This window comes from Lepus europaeus, chromosome 7, assembly GCF_033115175.1.
Source record: "Lepus europaeus isolate LE1 chromosome 7, mLepTim1.pri, whole genome shotgun sequence".
In the NCBI taxonomy this organism is placed as follows: domain Eukaryota; kingdom Metazoa; phylum Chordata; class Mammalia; order Lagomorpha; family Leporidae; genus Lepus; species Lepus europaeus.
This window is the reverse complement of record NC_084833.1, coordinates 89,623,200-89,638,737: the sequence shown is the minus strand read 5'-3', so window position 1 is coordinate 89,638,737 and position 15,538 is coordinate 89,623,200. Positions and strand designations below refer to the sequence as shown.

The window sequence follows — 15,538 nt, the reverse complement described above, 5'->3', positions numbered from 1 at the left end:
TGAGACAACCTTTATAAAATAAAGTCTGACAGAAACAGACTTTTTGGAAATCTCCCTTTTGTTTAAAGCAGTTATCTCGAATGCTTCAAAACCACATTCATACCTGATTTTTGCAAATAGCAAATGTTCTACATTTTTACATATAATTTCACAGAGATGGGAACTTAGAGTGTTAAAGTATAATCTTTTCATTTCATAAATATAATAATTTTGTTCTTCTTACAAATAAGATTCGTGTAAGGTCAACTGGCATTTCCTCTCAGCTTTAAAAAAATAAAGTCAATAAAATCATATATACTTAAGGTATAAAATGTGATGTTTTGACATACTTGTACTCTGTGAAATAATTATAATCAAGTGAATTAACACATTCCTAACCACATATAGCTACCTTTTTTTGTATGTGTGGTAGGCACATTAAATTCTACACTTTTAACTAATTTCAAGCATACAATGTTATTATAATAATTCTAGTCACCATGCTGTATGTTAGATCACCAGAACTTATTCATCTTGCATCACCCAATAAATTCACAAAAATACTGAGTATAGGCAAAAATTTCCACACTTCCAGCTATCAATACTTAGGTAATATTTTTCTAAATTTGCTGGTAGAACTTTTCTAACATAAAATTAGTCTTTTTGACTATGCTTTCAGCTAGCAGCTAGAAAAAAAAATAAGACATTAGTAAAGTGACTTTTCTAAATTGTTGAGGCTTCACCACACTTAGACAAATTTTTGAAAGACTTCAAAATCTGTAACTTGGTTGCCCTGTGATCATCAGAATGACTAAGGAGAGGCAGTAAGAACAGGTATTGTCTTACATTCTGCAAGTTGAACTGCAGCTGTTGCTTATATGGTGCGAATTCCTGGGCGAGTTCATATCCCTCATGGTAAAAAGTAAATAAACCCTGAAGGAATGACAAAAGCTGCAAAAATAAAGAGACAAAAGAAACCATGAAATCATGTGTTTAAAAAAAAAAAAGATGAACATCAAATGTAAAAAGTTGAGTAAATTATATTTCATTCCAATTCCTCAAGCTAAGAAATATTTAATCTCTTGATTTGGCAAAGAAGGCATTAGAAATATGGACATGAAACAGAAGCTACACAAACTAATTTTCATTTCCTTTTTGGTAGATGGAGTTTTAAATTTTGAATCTGATCATACACAGGTGCCATGTTAATTCCTTATTATTCAAATACAACGAGGAAATATCCAAATAGACCACTAAGGGAGTAAGGACCAAATGAAAACAGAGAGATAAAGCTTGTACATGGGAGGAAGATTAACCCAGTAAATTAGATAAGAAATACCCAAGAGAGGATTAAGAATTTGACAGATAAAATGCAGAAACGTACCAGAAGGTGGCAGTATGGATTTGAGTACTGAACAGACAACATTTTAGCAGTAAGCAGGAAGAACACAAAAGGACGAAGTGAGCAAAAACACGGAATTAAATAATGGCTCTTTCATAAGACAGTTGGAGGAAAACCTTCTTTAGAAAACTGTAATTTCTATGAGCTCTGCCTAATCTTATCTCAATTCATGTGCACTTATTTATTATGTTTTATCCATATAATAAGACAGGCTATTCCATGGAATTTCAGAACACAGTTTATATGGAATAAGTTACATCTGAAAAATAACTGACTTAAATTTTTTATTTAATTCAATAGGATTTTATTCCACAAAATTACCCTCTAATCTTATATCTCCCACAACTGCTTCCTGCAGAAAAGTTAGAAAATATGAGTATTTTTATAAAATATGGCTCATAATATGTCTGCAACTTATTATTTTAAATGAGGGTAGAAACACAATTTGAAAGCATTTTAATATGTGGGTACCATCCAGCCACTGCCTGTTTGTGGAGGCAGAGCGGGACAGCCAAGTATGAATGGGTTGGTGTCTTCAAATTTCCAACAGATAAATACTGGATTCATCTGAGAACGACGTAATGCTTGTCTTCCCAAAAACAAGTCAACTTCATACAAAGTTATGTTCCTTTCAGAAAACAAGTACTTTCAAATCCCTTGTTATTATATTTTAGGAATTTTTCTTCTCTGTTCAACAGTTCCTGATACTGTGCCATAATGTACTGTTTGCCAATTGTAAAATTATTTTATGTTTTCATTTTCTATTAACTTGTAATTACTATCAAAACTATTCAACAGATTATCTAAAAAGAAGCTACAATATATTTGTGAAAATATTAAATAAAATATAAGGCCTGCTTGAACATGTTTATTGTGGCCTAAGTAAACCAAATTAGAGCTTAACATTGAATTAAAAATATCTTTAATTAGGGTTTGGATATACAGATATAGAGCTTTTCAGAGAAAAAACAAGAAAACACATTTGAAATACATAGATAATTCTAGGCTTCTGAATATTCAATAACAGTTTATGATATTGTTAGAAGAGCATTGTTTTGTTGTCTGTATTAAATCCTATTAAACTATATGCTTTTCTTAAAGATTTATTTTATTTATTTGAAAGACAGAGTTATAGACAGAGTAGAGTCAGAGAGAGAGGTCTTCCATCCGTTGGTTCATTCCCTAGATGGCCGCAACGGCCAGAGCTGCGCTGATCTGAAGCCAGGAGCCAAGAGCTTCTTCCGGGTCTCCCACGTGGGTGCAGGGACCCAAGGACTTGGGCCATCCTCTACTGCTATCCCAGGCCATAGCAGAGAACTGGATAGAAAGAGGAGCAGCTCTAGTCCCGGTCGGGGCGCCGGATTCTATCCCAGTTGCCTCTCTTCCAGGCCAGCTCTCTGCTATGGCCCGGGAAGGCAGTGGAGGATGGTCCAAGTGCTTGGGCCCTGCACCCCATGGGAGACCAGGAGAAGCACCTGGCTCCTGGCTTCGGATCAGTGTGATGCGCTGGCCGCAGCGGCCATTGGAGGGTGAACCAACAGCAAAAAGGAAGACCTTTCTCTCTGTCTCTCTCTCTCTCTCTCTCTCTCTCATTATCCACTCTGCCTGTCAAAAAATAAAATAAAATAAAAAAAAGAAAGAAAGAAAGAGGAGCAGCTGTGACTAGAACCGGCACCCATACCCATATGGGATGCCAGAGCTTCAGGTCAGGGCTTTAACCCACTGCGCCACAGCGCCAGCCCCTAAACTATATCTTTTTAAACTGGCTATTATACGGCCAGCGCCACGGCTCACTAGGCTAATCCTCCGCCTTGCGGCGCCGGCACACCAGGTTCTAGTCCCGGTCGGGGCACCGATCCTGTCCCGGTTGCCCCTCTTCCAGGCCAGCTCTCTGCTGTGGCCAGGGAGTGCAGTGGAGGATGGCCCAAGTCCTTGGGCCCTGCACCCCATGGGAGACCAGGAGAAGCACCTGGCTCCTGCCATCGGATCCGCGCGATGCGCAGGCCGCAGCGCGCCTACCGCGGCAGCCATTGGAGGGTGAACCAACGGCAAAAGGAAGACCTTTCTCTCTGTCTCTCTCTCACTGTCCACTCTGCCTGTCAAAAAAAAAAAAAAAATTAAACTGGTTGTTATAAAAGCAGATGTTATTTTAAAATCATCACAAGTATAAAATTTAACTAAATTTACAAGGGATATATTTTAAGAATATCTTGATAAATCTTTCCATAAAATATCTAATTTACTCTTAACGTCCACCTTTTCTAACATTCTGAACGTGGGAAAAAGATAAGGCACACTGATGCTTCAGAAATATGAAGTAAGCATCCTAAACCATATGTAGAACGTTGCTAGAAATTCTGTCAATGTGATCATTAGGCCAGGAAAGTTTATGATACTGTGAACTGCTCCAGGAAGGCCCTAAAGTTATGTTACTAAATTTCAAAAAATTACATGCCAGGTCTTCTCCCCTGAACCCTGATCTCCTGTGAAACAGCCCTCACCAGAAGGGCTTCTTCATGTTTGCCAACTTAGTGAACTGCAGCTGGGTGCCCGAGCTAAAACCCTTCCACGCCAGCACGTTGATAGGGTCAGTGTTGTGGTGCAGCAGGTTAAGCTGCTGCTTCCAATACTGGCATCCTGTATCTGAGTGCCAGTTGGAGTTCTGCCTACTCCACTTCCAATCCAGCTCCTTGCTCATGTCCCCAGCAAAGAAGAAGAAGATGGCACGAGTACCTGAGCCCCTGTGGGAATCCCAGATGGAGTTCCTGGCTCCTGGGTTCAGCCTGGCCTAGACCCAGCTGTTGCAGTCATTTGCGGGAATGAACCTACTGATGGAAGATTTCTTTCTGTCTGTCTCTCTCTCTCTGTGTCCCTCTATCTTTCAAATAAATAAGTCTTAAAAAGACACATTTTGATACATACTTTGTTAAACCAACACTCTTCATTGAGCTATTTTTAAATTCCTAATCATGTTTTTAAAAACAAAATTCTGGCACCTCTTTTTTATTTGGATTATTTAATATCCTCAGCATTTCACTAGCAGCAACTTCAGCCAAGCTGAAAATAAATCCATTGGCATCTTCTAATAGAATTCAAGTTCACTCTGAAGCAGATAAGTATGTTTTAGTCACACTTCCAGTACTGAGTACTCACTAGGGAATGTGCAGTTCTAAGGAAGGTACATAAAGGTGTGCACAAAGAACCACATCTTTGAAAGCAGTTTCTAGTTTAATCAAAGCTGCATAAAGGCTGCAATTATGAGACAACTTCCTCTAGATGGCAGAAAAGTTAAACTTTTCTTTATATTTGACTCGTTCATTTTATCCTCTGCAAATTCCATGATGCTAAACCAAGGGAAATTAATAGAAAAGCCAGAAAATCTCTGATAGTTCCATTTCCCAACTGTCATTTTCTTGGTCAGTCTACTGGAAAGGACTATGGTCTTGGCATACCTTAAAGCAAGTCTGACCTTTAGAACAATAACAACAGCAATAATAACTATGAACTACAAGATAGATAAGTGTCAACATTTAATTCCGTCTATTACTGGCAAAATAAAGAGCATTCTGAATATCCTCAAGGGTTTTAGAACCAAATTACCATGTGTCATTCCAATCATCTGACCAAATGCAAAAAGGTGTACAGCATTTACAGATCATTTAAAAAAATATATAAATACTTATACTTCCCAGGCTATTAATTACCAGACAACTGACTAGACACTGTATGGATGTGACACTTCCAAAAGGCTCAAGCCTTAAGAGTCCACGGTCTAGAACACAAACAGTGAGGAACCTCAGAGCTGAGGAAGGGGTGGGGCGAGGGGGAAGATGACCACAAGGACTTCACAGTAACAGATGCAATAATTCCAGTTATGCATTGAGCAGAACAACTCTGATGTAAACACTCTTATACTGATGATGTGACTCATTCCTACACACTTGCCCTTGCCTCTAATAATAATCAATTATTATAATTAATAATATACATATTACTTAAAAAAGAAAAAAATCCTCTATAACATGAGGACACAATAAATATAGTGGATACATTAGGCTAAGTACGTGTGTGTGTTTTTTTAAGATTTATTTTATTCATTTGAAAGGCAGAGTTACAGAGACAGAAAGGGAGAGACAGAGAGAAAGAGACACCTTCGATTCACTGGATCATTCATTCCTCAGATGGCTGCAACAGCCAGGGCTAGGACTAGCTGCAGCCATGAGCCAGGAGCTTCTTCTGGGTCCCCCATGGTGGGTGCAGAAGTCCAAGCACTCGGGCCATTTTCTGCTGCTTTCCCAGACACATTAGCAGGGAGCTGAATGGGAAGTACTGCAGTCAGGACCCGAACCAGAGCCCACATGAGATGCCGGTATTGCAGGCTACAGCTTTACCTGCTATGCCACAATGCTGGCCCCTAAGTATGTAATCTTTAACCACATTCATTTTACATACATAGTTTTTAAACAAGTCTTTTATAATTCACTTATCTGAAACTGTGGTTACTACATGTATGCCACGTTAAGTATTAGTTCTGGGGCTTACAAAATACTTTTACTGGTGAATTTCTGTGTAGGGAGACAACCCTTTACTGTATGTAATTTCATGTTGCAGGGGTCAAGACTGAACAGTGCAGTTGTTATGTCATGGAGGACAAAGCAAGTACAAATATTGGTTAATTAGAAACGATACCTCAACAAGATTGACACTTACTAAATAGTACATATTCCTTCCCTAATTCAATTCCAATAGTTTATACACTATCAAATGAAGGTATGGAAGTCAGCATTTTAGACAGTCACATTACAAAAGGAACTCAATTCAAAGTTTCAAATATCTACTAAATGTAGCTTCTTTTCTTTCTTACACAAAGTACCCTCTTTTAGGAATAGGCTATTTATTCTTTTTGGTGATCTCAGTTATAATCAAAGGAAAGAGGCCAAGAGACCATAGATACAGGCTATTACTGATGACAAGTGACAGTGAAGAACCACAGGTAGCCCGGGAGACCCAGCAGAGCACAACATTCCGGGTGACATGTATTTGGTGGAAAACCATGCCAAACCTTGTATGATTGGCTATTTGAAGGGAGTTGCTCTACTCAGTATCATTTTTGACTTTCATACTAACCAAAGTCATAATAACTTTTTAAAAGTCAATGAAAACTATAAATTTTATCAAGACCATTTTATTTTCTGATGGTGTATCTCTACAGTACTTAAATTTGGTAAAGTGAACAAGCTACCGTTATGACAAACCCTGTTTGTATTCAAGGAACACAGTAAACTAGCTGGCAAAACTTATGAATTTTGCAGAAAAAGGGTTGAAATTGACAAGGCAGGATTACATTTCCATTGCATGGAAGAGCAATGCCTGCTATAACATAAATGTTAGTGACGGAGCTCACTGTCATGAACACTTACAATATTTAGGGACTTGGCCAAGTCCAGACCAAAGTGAAACACAAAACCACACAAACACAACATCCAGGAATCATAAAAATCACATTCTTCATCAGAGCTTCAGTCTTCTGTGGTATTGGTTTCGGAGTACGTTGGGCAGAGAGCTGCATCAGGGCGGCAGACAGAAGCATCAGTTGGACTTCTCAGCTCTGTTAACCACTCCAATGAAGACACACTAGGAAAATGGTCTTTCAACACATCTGGCAATTTGGCAGTCTTCTCTGGAAGATGTGCAGAATGCCTCATTGGTCTATGACATTTCAGCTCCCTAAGTGTGGAATTTGTTTCGTCCAACTGCATTTTTTTTTTACACTTTGCAAGTACAGCTCAGTGGATACAACATATTTAATTATGAAACTTGCTTTCATTTTGGTATTGCGGGTTTGTACTCTTGCTCTTTTTCACAATCCTGAAATACCACATCTCATGATATTTATTCTCCATTTCCTGTTTTACTGGTTCTAGATTAAGACCTTTATTTTCAGTGTTGCCTTCTTGGATTTGTTCCTTGGTTGCATAAGCCTCTTGAGTATTTCCTCCAAAGTTAACTTCTTCTTGACTCTTCATTGTTAGAATACCTACAATTGCATGCTGCATCTCTTCTGACAGGCCCTGTCAGAAAGGCCTTCTCATACGCTGCAAAAGCTTCAACAGGACTAGTGATTAGCTCAACACGTGCAAGACAAGTCCAATATTTAAGAAGCTTTTTGGCATCAAATATTTTTAATCAGGTCATTTAATGTGACCACTATTTTTTCTTTTGGACATCCCTTAGTAATCAGATTCAGGCATTCAGAAATTGTCTTGTAACTTCTTCAGTAAATGATCTTTATCTTTCTCTGCTGTGGTAGTCTAGAAGGACCCAACTGGCTTTTTATCTTGTCCTTTGGGCTCATATTGTTTAACTACTGGGTTAGTAGGCCTTTTCAGCACTATTCCTGTGCCAGATTTCCACTCATTCAGAAGAGTTTTTCTCTGTTTTGCAGTTTCTTTGGATTGAGCTGACCTACTATTAATAGTTGTTTTGGTAGAGTAGGTCTTTGCTGTTCAATGGTTTTTGACTTCTCTACTAATTTGGTATTAGAAGATGAAGCAGGATTGGCTACAATTTCAGATGCTATGCTTCTTGAAAGTGCCTTATTTCTTTTTATATCCTGAGAAGAACTAGTTTTGACACTAGATAAAAGTCTTTTTGATTTTAGTAATTCTTTTTCCTGGGGCCTTTTCTGGATGATAACATTGGCAAAAGTTCTACTGATATCTTGTAATGCAGTGTTGTGGGTATTATCACAGTGACTTCTTTTTTTTTTTTAACTTTTATTTAATGAATATAAATTTCCAAAGTACAGCTTATGGATTACAATGGCTCCCCCCCCCCCATAACTTCCCTCCCACCCGCAACCCTCCCCTTTCCCGCTCCCTCTCCCCTTCCATTCACATCAAGATTCATTTTCAATTCTCTTTATATACAGAAGATCAGTTTAGTATATATTAAGTAAAGATTTCAACAGTTTGCACCCACATAGCAACACAAAGTGAAACATACTGTTTAAGTACTAGTTATAGCATTAAATCACAATGTATAGCACATTAAGGACAGAGATCCTACATGATATTTTTTTTAAAAAATTAATTAATTTTCTATGCAATGTCCAATTTAAAACCAAGGTTTTTTTTTTTTTTTCATTTTCAATTATCTTTATACACAGAAGATCGATTCAGTATATACTAAGTAAGGATTTCATCAGTTTGCACCCACACAGAAACACAAAGTGTAAAAATACTGTTTCAATACTAGTTATAACATTACTTCACATTGGACAACACATTAAGGACAGATCCCACATGAGACGTAAGTACACAGTGACTCCTGTTGTTGACTTAATAATTTGACACTCTTGTTTATGGTGTCAGTAATCTCCCTAGGCTCTAGTCATGAGTTGCCAAGGCTATGGAAGCCTTTAGGGTTTGCCGACTTTGATCTTATTCCAACAGGATCATAGTCAAAGTGGAAGTTCTCTCCTCCCTTCAGAGAAAGGTACCTCCTTCTTTGATGGCCCCGTTCTCTCCACTGGGATCTCACTTGCAGAGATCTTTCATTTAGGTCTTCTTTTTTTTTTTTTTTCCCCCCAGAGTGTCTTGGCTTTCCATGCCTAAAACACTCTCATGGGCTCTTCAGCTGGATCCGAATGCCTAAAGGCTCATTCTGAGGCCAGAGTGCTATTTAGGACATCTGCCATTCTATGAGTCTGCTGTGTATCCCACTTCCCATGTTGGGTCGTTCTCTCCCTGTTTTATTCTATCAGTTAGTATTAGCAGACACTAGTCTTGTTTGTGTGATCCCTTTGACTCTTAGACCTATCAGTGTGATCAATTGTGAACTGAAGTTGATCACTTGGACTAGTGAGATGGCATTGGTACATGCCACCTTGATGGGATTGTATTGGAATCCCCTGGCACATTTCTAACTCCATCATTTGGGGCAAGTCCGAATGAGCATGTCCCAAATTGTACATCTCCTCCCTCTCTTTTTCCCACTCTTATATTTAACAGAGATCACTTTTCAGTTAAAATTTAAACACCTAGGAATAATTGTGTGCTAATTACAGAGTTCAAACAATAGTACTAGAACAAAAAAAAATACTAAAATGGATAAAGTATTACATTGTACATCAACAGTCAGGACAAGAGCTGATCAAGTCACTGTTTCTCATAGTGTCCAATTCACTTCAACAGGTTTCCCCTTTGGTGCTCAGTTAGTTGTCGCCAATCAGGGAGAACATATGATATTTGTCCCTTTGGGACTGGCTTATTTCACTCAGCATAATGTTTTCCAGATTCCTCCATCTTGTTGCAAATGACCGGGTTTCATTGTTTTTTACTGCTGTATAGTATTCTATGGAGTACATGTCCCATAATTTCTTTATCCAGTCTACTGTTGATGGGCATTTGGGTTGGTTCCAGGTCTTAGCTATTGTGAATTGAGCTGCAATAAACATTAAGGTGTAGATGGCTTTTTTGTTTGCCAATTTAATTTCCTTTGGGTAAATTCCAAGGAGTGGGATGGCTGGGTTGTATAGTAGGGTTCTATTCAGGTTTCTGAGGAATCTCCAGACTGACTTCCATAGTGGCTTAACCAGTTTGCATTCCCACCAACAGTGGGTTAGTGTCCCTTTTTCCCCATATCCTCTCCAGCATCTATTGTTGGTAGATTTCTGAATGTGAGCCATTCTAACTGGGGTGAGGTGAAACCTCATTGTGGTTTTGATTTGCATTTCCCTGATGGCTAGTGATCTTGAAAAAATGTTCAAGATCACAGTGACTTCTAATAGGAGGTTGCGCAAGTTGTGTGTTCAGAGATGCAGTCTTCACAAATTTAGTAGCTGTCAAATCTGAGACTTGCTCACTTTTCACTGTTTCATTGCTAGTCTTTATAGGTTGAGGCTTTGTGGCTTTAGAGACAAGAGCTCAAAGTTTCTTTGTTGTTGTCAAACTCACATCTTTGACTTGTAGAGGTTTCCTGAATGAATTAATCTTAGATTGAACAATTTGGCCATAATAAGCTCCAAGCACTAGGCTTTGATAGTATGTTTTTTGGCATATTAGGATCTTGCTTTGGCTTTTCTGCAGTTGCTGGTTTCTTTTCATGGCTATTTTTAAGGTGAAATGCCTGGCTTAATGTAGTATGTCAATTTGAGAGTTCATCTTTAATTGGTGACAATCACACACCTTGATTATCATCAAAATTCTTGTATCAATTGTTGTAGTTGAATTATTTAATTCATTAGAAAACTTTAAAGGAATACATTTTGTTTCCATTGCTGTTTTACTTTTGCTCCCTGCAGGTCTACTGATATTTTCTTTATCAGCCATTTTTGTTTTAAGATTCAGAACTGTTGCTCCTTTTTTGGACCTGGACCTCCGACATCATCACTGTCTGATCTCTACAACTGGATAACATCTGATTTTCCTTTGTGTGAAAATGTTTTTCTTGTTAATAGATGTTCCTTGAGTTTCTGTCATCTTTGTTCTCTGAATGCAGACTGGGCACTGTGACTTGGGGGCTGCTGAACTCCTAGGGCACGGCCAGGGTGCCTATTGCAGCCTCGGGATGGAGAATGCATCTTTGCCCTGAGCACCTCGAACTTTCTCAGGTCACAGCCACAGTACACTCACAACTAAAAATTTTCTTTGGCCTATTATATGAAATACACAAAATCTATTCTCTTTGTATAAATAAATAAAAATAAACTTGCAAAAGCAGTTAAAAAAAAAATGGTCCTATATGTCCAGAGCAACACTGTAAATCATGTGCTGGGTTTGTTCTCGAGTTTCACAGAGATCTCATGATACATTTTTCTTTTTTTTTTTTTTAAAGATTTATTTTATTTATTTCAAAGACAGAGTTACAGAGAGACATAGAGATAGAGAGAGGTCTTCCATCCGCTGGTTCACTCTCCAGTTGGCTGTAATGGCCAGAGCTGCACCAATCCGAAACCAGGAGCCAGGAGCTTCTTCCCGGTCTCCCACGTAGGTACAGGGGCCCAAGGACTTAGGCCATCTTCTACTGCTATCCCAGGCCATAGCAGAGAGCTGGACCAGAAGAGGAGCAGCCAGGACTAGAACCGGCACCCTTATGGGATGTCGGTGTTTCAGGCCAGGGCTTTTAAAAATTTCCTAGCAAATAATAATCAATAGTATGATACTGGCACATGGATTGAGAATCAAGGGAATAGAATTAAAAGTCTACAAGTATACCCCTACACCCATCTAAGATCAGTTGATTTTCAATAAGGTCAACAGAGTACAATGGAGAAAGAACAGTCTTTTCAAGAAATTATGCTGGGACAACTAGATAACCACAGCCAAAGGAATGAAGTTGGACCTATATCTCATGATAAAGAAAGTAACAATATGGATCAAAGACCTAAATTTAATATTTAAATTATAAAGCACGTAGAAGAAAATATAGGAATAAATTTTCAAAATCTTGTATTTGACATATCAAAAGCACAAGCAACAATTATTTGATTTCATCAAAATTAAAAATTTCTGTGACTCAATGTACAGTGTCAAAAAATTGAAAGAAAATCCAAAGAATGGGAGAAATATATGCAAATTATCTAAGAGACTGGCATCTAGAATTTATGAAGAACTCTTATAATTTTGTAATGAAAAGAAATTAAAATTTAATATACTGTTTGGAACAACCACAGACCATACTGGAGTACACTGGCTTGCATCCCAGGCCGATTCTCAATTCTAGCATCATGTTAATGCAGACTTGAAGAGGCAGCAGGTGATATCTCAAATGGCTAGGTCACCGCCACCCATGTGGGAGACAGGGATTCAGTTCCAGCCTCTCAGTTTTGGCCCAATCCAAACCCAGTTGTCACTGGCATTTTAGGAGTGAACTAGTGAACAGGAGTTCTCTACCTTAGGTCTTTCTGTCTGTATCTTTCTGCCTCTGAAATAAATAATAGTATCAATGTAGAATAAGAATATTATTTGATATGAATCAACTGTCTCTATTTTATATTCTACTTGATACTCTGCAATCTATATGAGATTCCTGAGAGAATTTGCTTTATTCCATTGCTTATTTGTTAAATTAGTCTGGGCTAAAACAAGAATAGACTGCTACATTTCTGCAATATGCAACAGGAATTGGATTTCACTAGAATGAAAATCACTAAGACACTAAAGTGTCCTCATGTGTTGATTTTTTTTTATTCATAGATGTGGAGAATTTTATTTTTGAAAATCTAAAACTTTTTTCCTTTCAAATTAATTTGTAGAAGCATAATCTAAAACATCAGGTTAAGGTGCTATCTGCAAAACCAGCTGGTTCAAGTCCCGCTTGCTCCACTTCTGATCTTGCTCCATGCTAATGCATCTGGGAAAGTATTAGATGGTCCAACTCCTTGGGCACATGTACCCATGTAAGAGACCTGGATGGAGTACCAGGCTCCTGGCTTTGGCCTGGCCCAGCCCCTATCATCCTATTTGGGGAATGAACCAGTAGATAGCTAGAAATTTCTGTCTCCTCCTCTCTATATATAAGTCTGCTTTTCAAATACACAAATAAATACTTTAAAATTATTTTAAAAAGGTCAAGATGCAGGCTCATGTTTCATTGGTCCCAATTCTATTCTTCTCATTACTTAAATTCAGAAATTCAGAAATGGAAATTCAGAAAAACTCCATGGATGAGACTTTGAGGCTAGAAATGAAGGTGAGACTAAACTGACTACTATTTGGCTTGGCCAGACACTCTAATAGGAAAAACACAGCAGTCCAGAAAGTATTTTGGAAGAAGGATAAAGTTAACATTGATTTTGACTGTAGTGTCATAAGAAAGGCATGCATTATAGGAGATTTATCAGAATATCACAATTTGGGATAAGGTAGAGGCAAGGAAAAAAGTACATTTCAACTGAGGAACGACTCTGCTTCTCTACTTGTCTTTCAGAAGGAATTCATAAATTCTTATCATTCTTTCTGCCACCTGTGAGCTAACTATGAAACAATCTTCTCTTTATATATCTGATGTCATCTTACAAAATGGCATGGTTCACTGTTCCCAGACAGCATGAGCTAGAAAAGAGACTTAGGGAGCAAAGATGCAAGTAGTGAGGATTCAAAACCCATGGTGTGATTCTGGGGCAGGATTCAGGCAATGAGAAGAGGAACAGTGAGCTTCTTTCTAGAATTTGGTAAGCTGACCAGTGGTACAGGATTCCCAGAACTTCAAAAGTCCCCTTAAGTCATGAAAAGCTGAATCAGGTCCCCAAAGGGTCAATAACATAAGAGGTAACCAATCATTCAAAGGAATTTAAGGACTTAGCTGTTTGGGAAACAGATTTTGGACTTAGGTCTGTTATCCCAAATAAAAGGTAAAAGTTAAATCCCTGAGCCTGAACCTCTAGTTCCTTAATCCTGCTAGTTGAAGGACTGGTCTTAGAAACTTGCCAGCTGCCTAGTTTACAGGAGACAGGCGACTCCAGCAAAGCAGAGGTCCTGGAAGCCAGGGAGGAACCCAACTTGTCTCCAGACTCTGCTCTGTCCTAGTTTCTCCTCAAAGCCTCAGCCTGTGGTATCAGCATCCCCTATGGGCACCAGTTCGAGTCCTGGTAGCTCCACTTCTGATCCAGCTTTCTGCTAATGGCCTGGGAAAGTAGTAGAAGATGGCCCAAGTCCTTGGGCCCTTGCATACATATGGGAGACCTGGAAGAAGCTCCTGGCTCCTGGCTTTGGATCAGCCCAGCTCTAGCTGTTATGATCATTAGGGGAGTGAACCAGTGGATGGAAGACCTCTCTCCCTCTTTGCCTCTGCCTCTCTGCAACTCTGCCTTTCAAATAAATAAATAAATCTTTTTTTAAAAAGTGAATTATGTATATGTAAACATATTTTAGAAATGCTGTTTTCCCTCCCTTATTACTATAACTTCCACTACGATAAGAACAGAGTATTTCATTTTTATTTAAATGCATTTTTTTTTTTTATTTTTGACAGGCAGAGTGGACAGTGAGAGAGAGAGAGAGACAGAGAGAAAGGTCTTCCTTTGCCGTTGGTTCACCCTCTAATGGCCGCCGCGGTAGCGCGCTGCGGCCGGCGCACCGCGCTGTTCCGATGGCAGGAGCCAGGTGCCTATCCTGGTCTCCCATGGGGTGCAGAGCCCAAACACTTGGGCCATCCTCCACTGCACTCCCTGGCCACAGCAGAGAGCTGGCCTGGAAGAGGGGCAACCGGGACAGGATCGGTGCCCTGACCGGGACTAGAACCCGGTGTGCCGGCGCCGCAAGGCGGAGGATTAGCCTGTTGAGCCACGGCGCCGGCCATTTTTTTCTTTTTAAAAAATTTATTTGAAAGACAGCATTACAGGGAGAGAGAGAGGGAGAGACAGAGAGAAACAGAGATCTTTCATCTGATGGTTCACTCCCCAACTGGCAGCAATGGCTGATGTAGGCCTGGAACAGGCCAAATCCAAGAGCTTGGAACTCCATTCCGGTTTCCCATGTGGATGCAGGGGCCCAAACACTTGGGCTGTCTTCTGCTACTTTCCCAGGCACATTAGCAGGGAGTTGAATCAGAAGCGAAGCAGCCAGGTCTAGAGCCCACACATTTATGTGAGGTGCTGACATTCCAGGTGGCTGGCCCGTATCAATACATTTTTGAAAGACTGACAGGAAGAAAATAATGTCTTAGACTAGATATTTCATACTGATGTATTTATTATCCCTGATCTCTCATCTCATGGGGATTGATAAATGTATGGATCTATCCATGTACACACACATAACTACACATATATAAATAAATATATATACATATATAAATCCACACACATATGATGGATCTTATAAAAAGTGTATTATGTGTGTATATTATACACAGATTTCATTTTTTGCACCGAATTTGTCTTTTAATTCCACATTTTCCATTAACTTTTTGAAGTACCTTCATATGTATTCTACTATTAACTCTAAAGCTTACCGTTATTCATTGTGGATGCCACCTTATGAAGATGCTTGCTCAGGGAATATTGTAACATGTGAGGGTATCATTTTTAAAAAATGCCAAGAAAATGAAGTAAGCTTATAAAAACCAGCCACCTGTTCTGTTCTATAATGCAGTTTACATTAGGGAATCCATTAATTTTTACACTAACTTAGGAAAATAAATGACTTCATTGGA

General features: G+C 38.9%; 1 protein-coding gene and 1 pseudogene across 3 annotated transcripts in view; both read right to left on the bottom strand.

Annotated features, from left to right (window-relative positions):
* ARHGAP42 (Rho GTPase activating protein 42) overlaps positions 1–15,538 on the bottom strand; it is a 303,520-nt gene that overhangs the window by 60,877 nt on the left and 227,105 nt on the right. For all 3 annotated transcript variants that reach the window (XM_062196912.1, XM_062196913.1, XM_062196914.1), the window contains one exon: positions 826–930. In XM_062196912.1, the coding sequence (XP_062052896.1) occupies positions 826–930 (105 nt within the window). The remainder of the gene's footprint in view (positions 1–825; positions 931–15,538) is intronic.
* On the bottom strand, positions 6,901–10,904 carry LOC133764875 (cytoskeleton-associated protein 2-like; annotated as a pseudogene).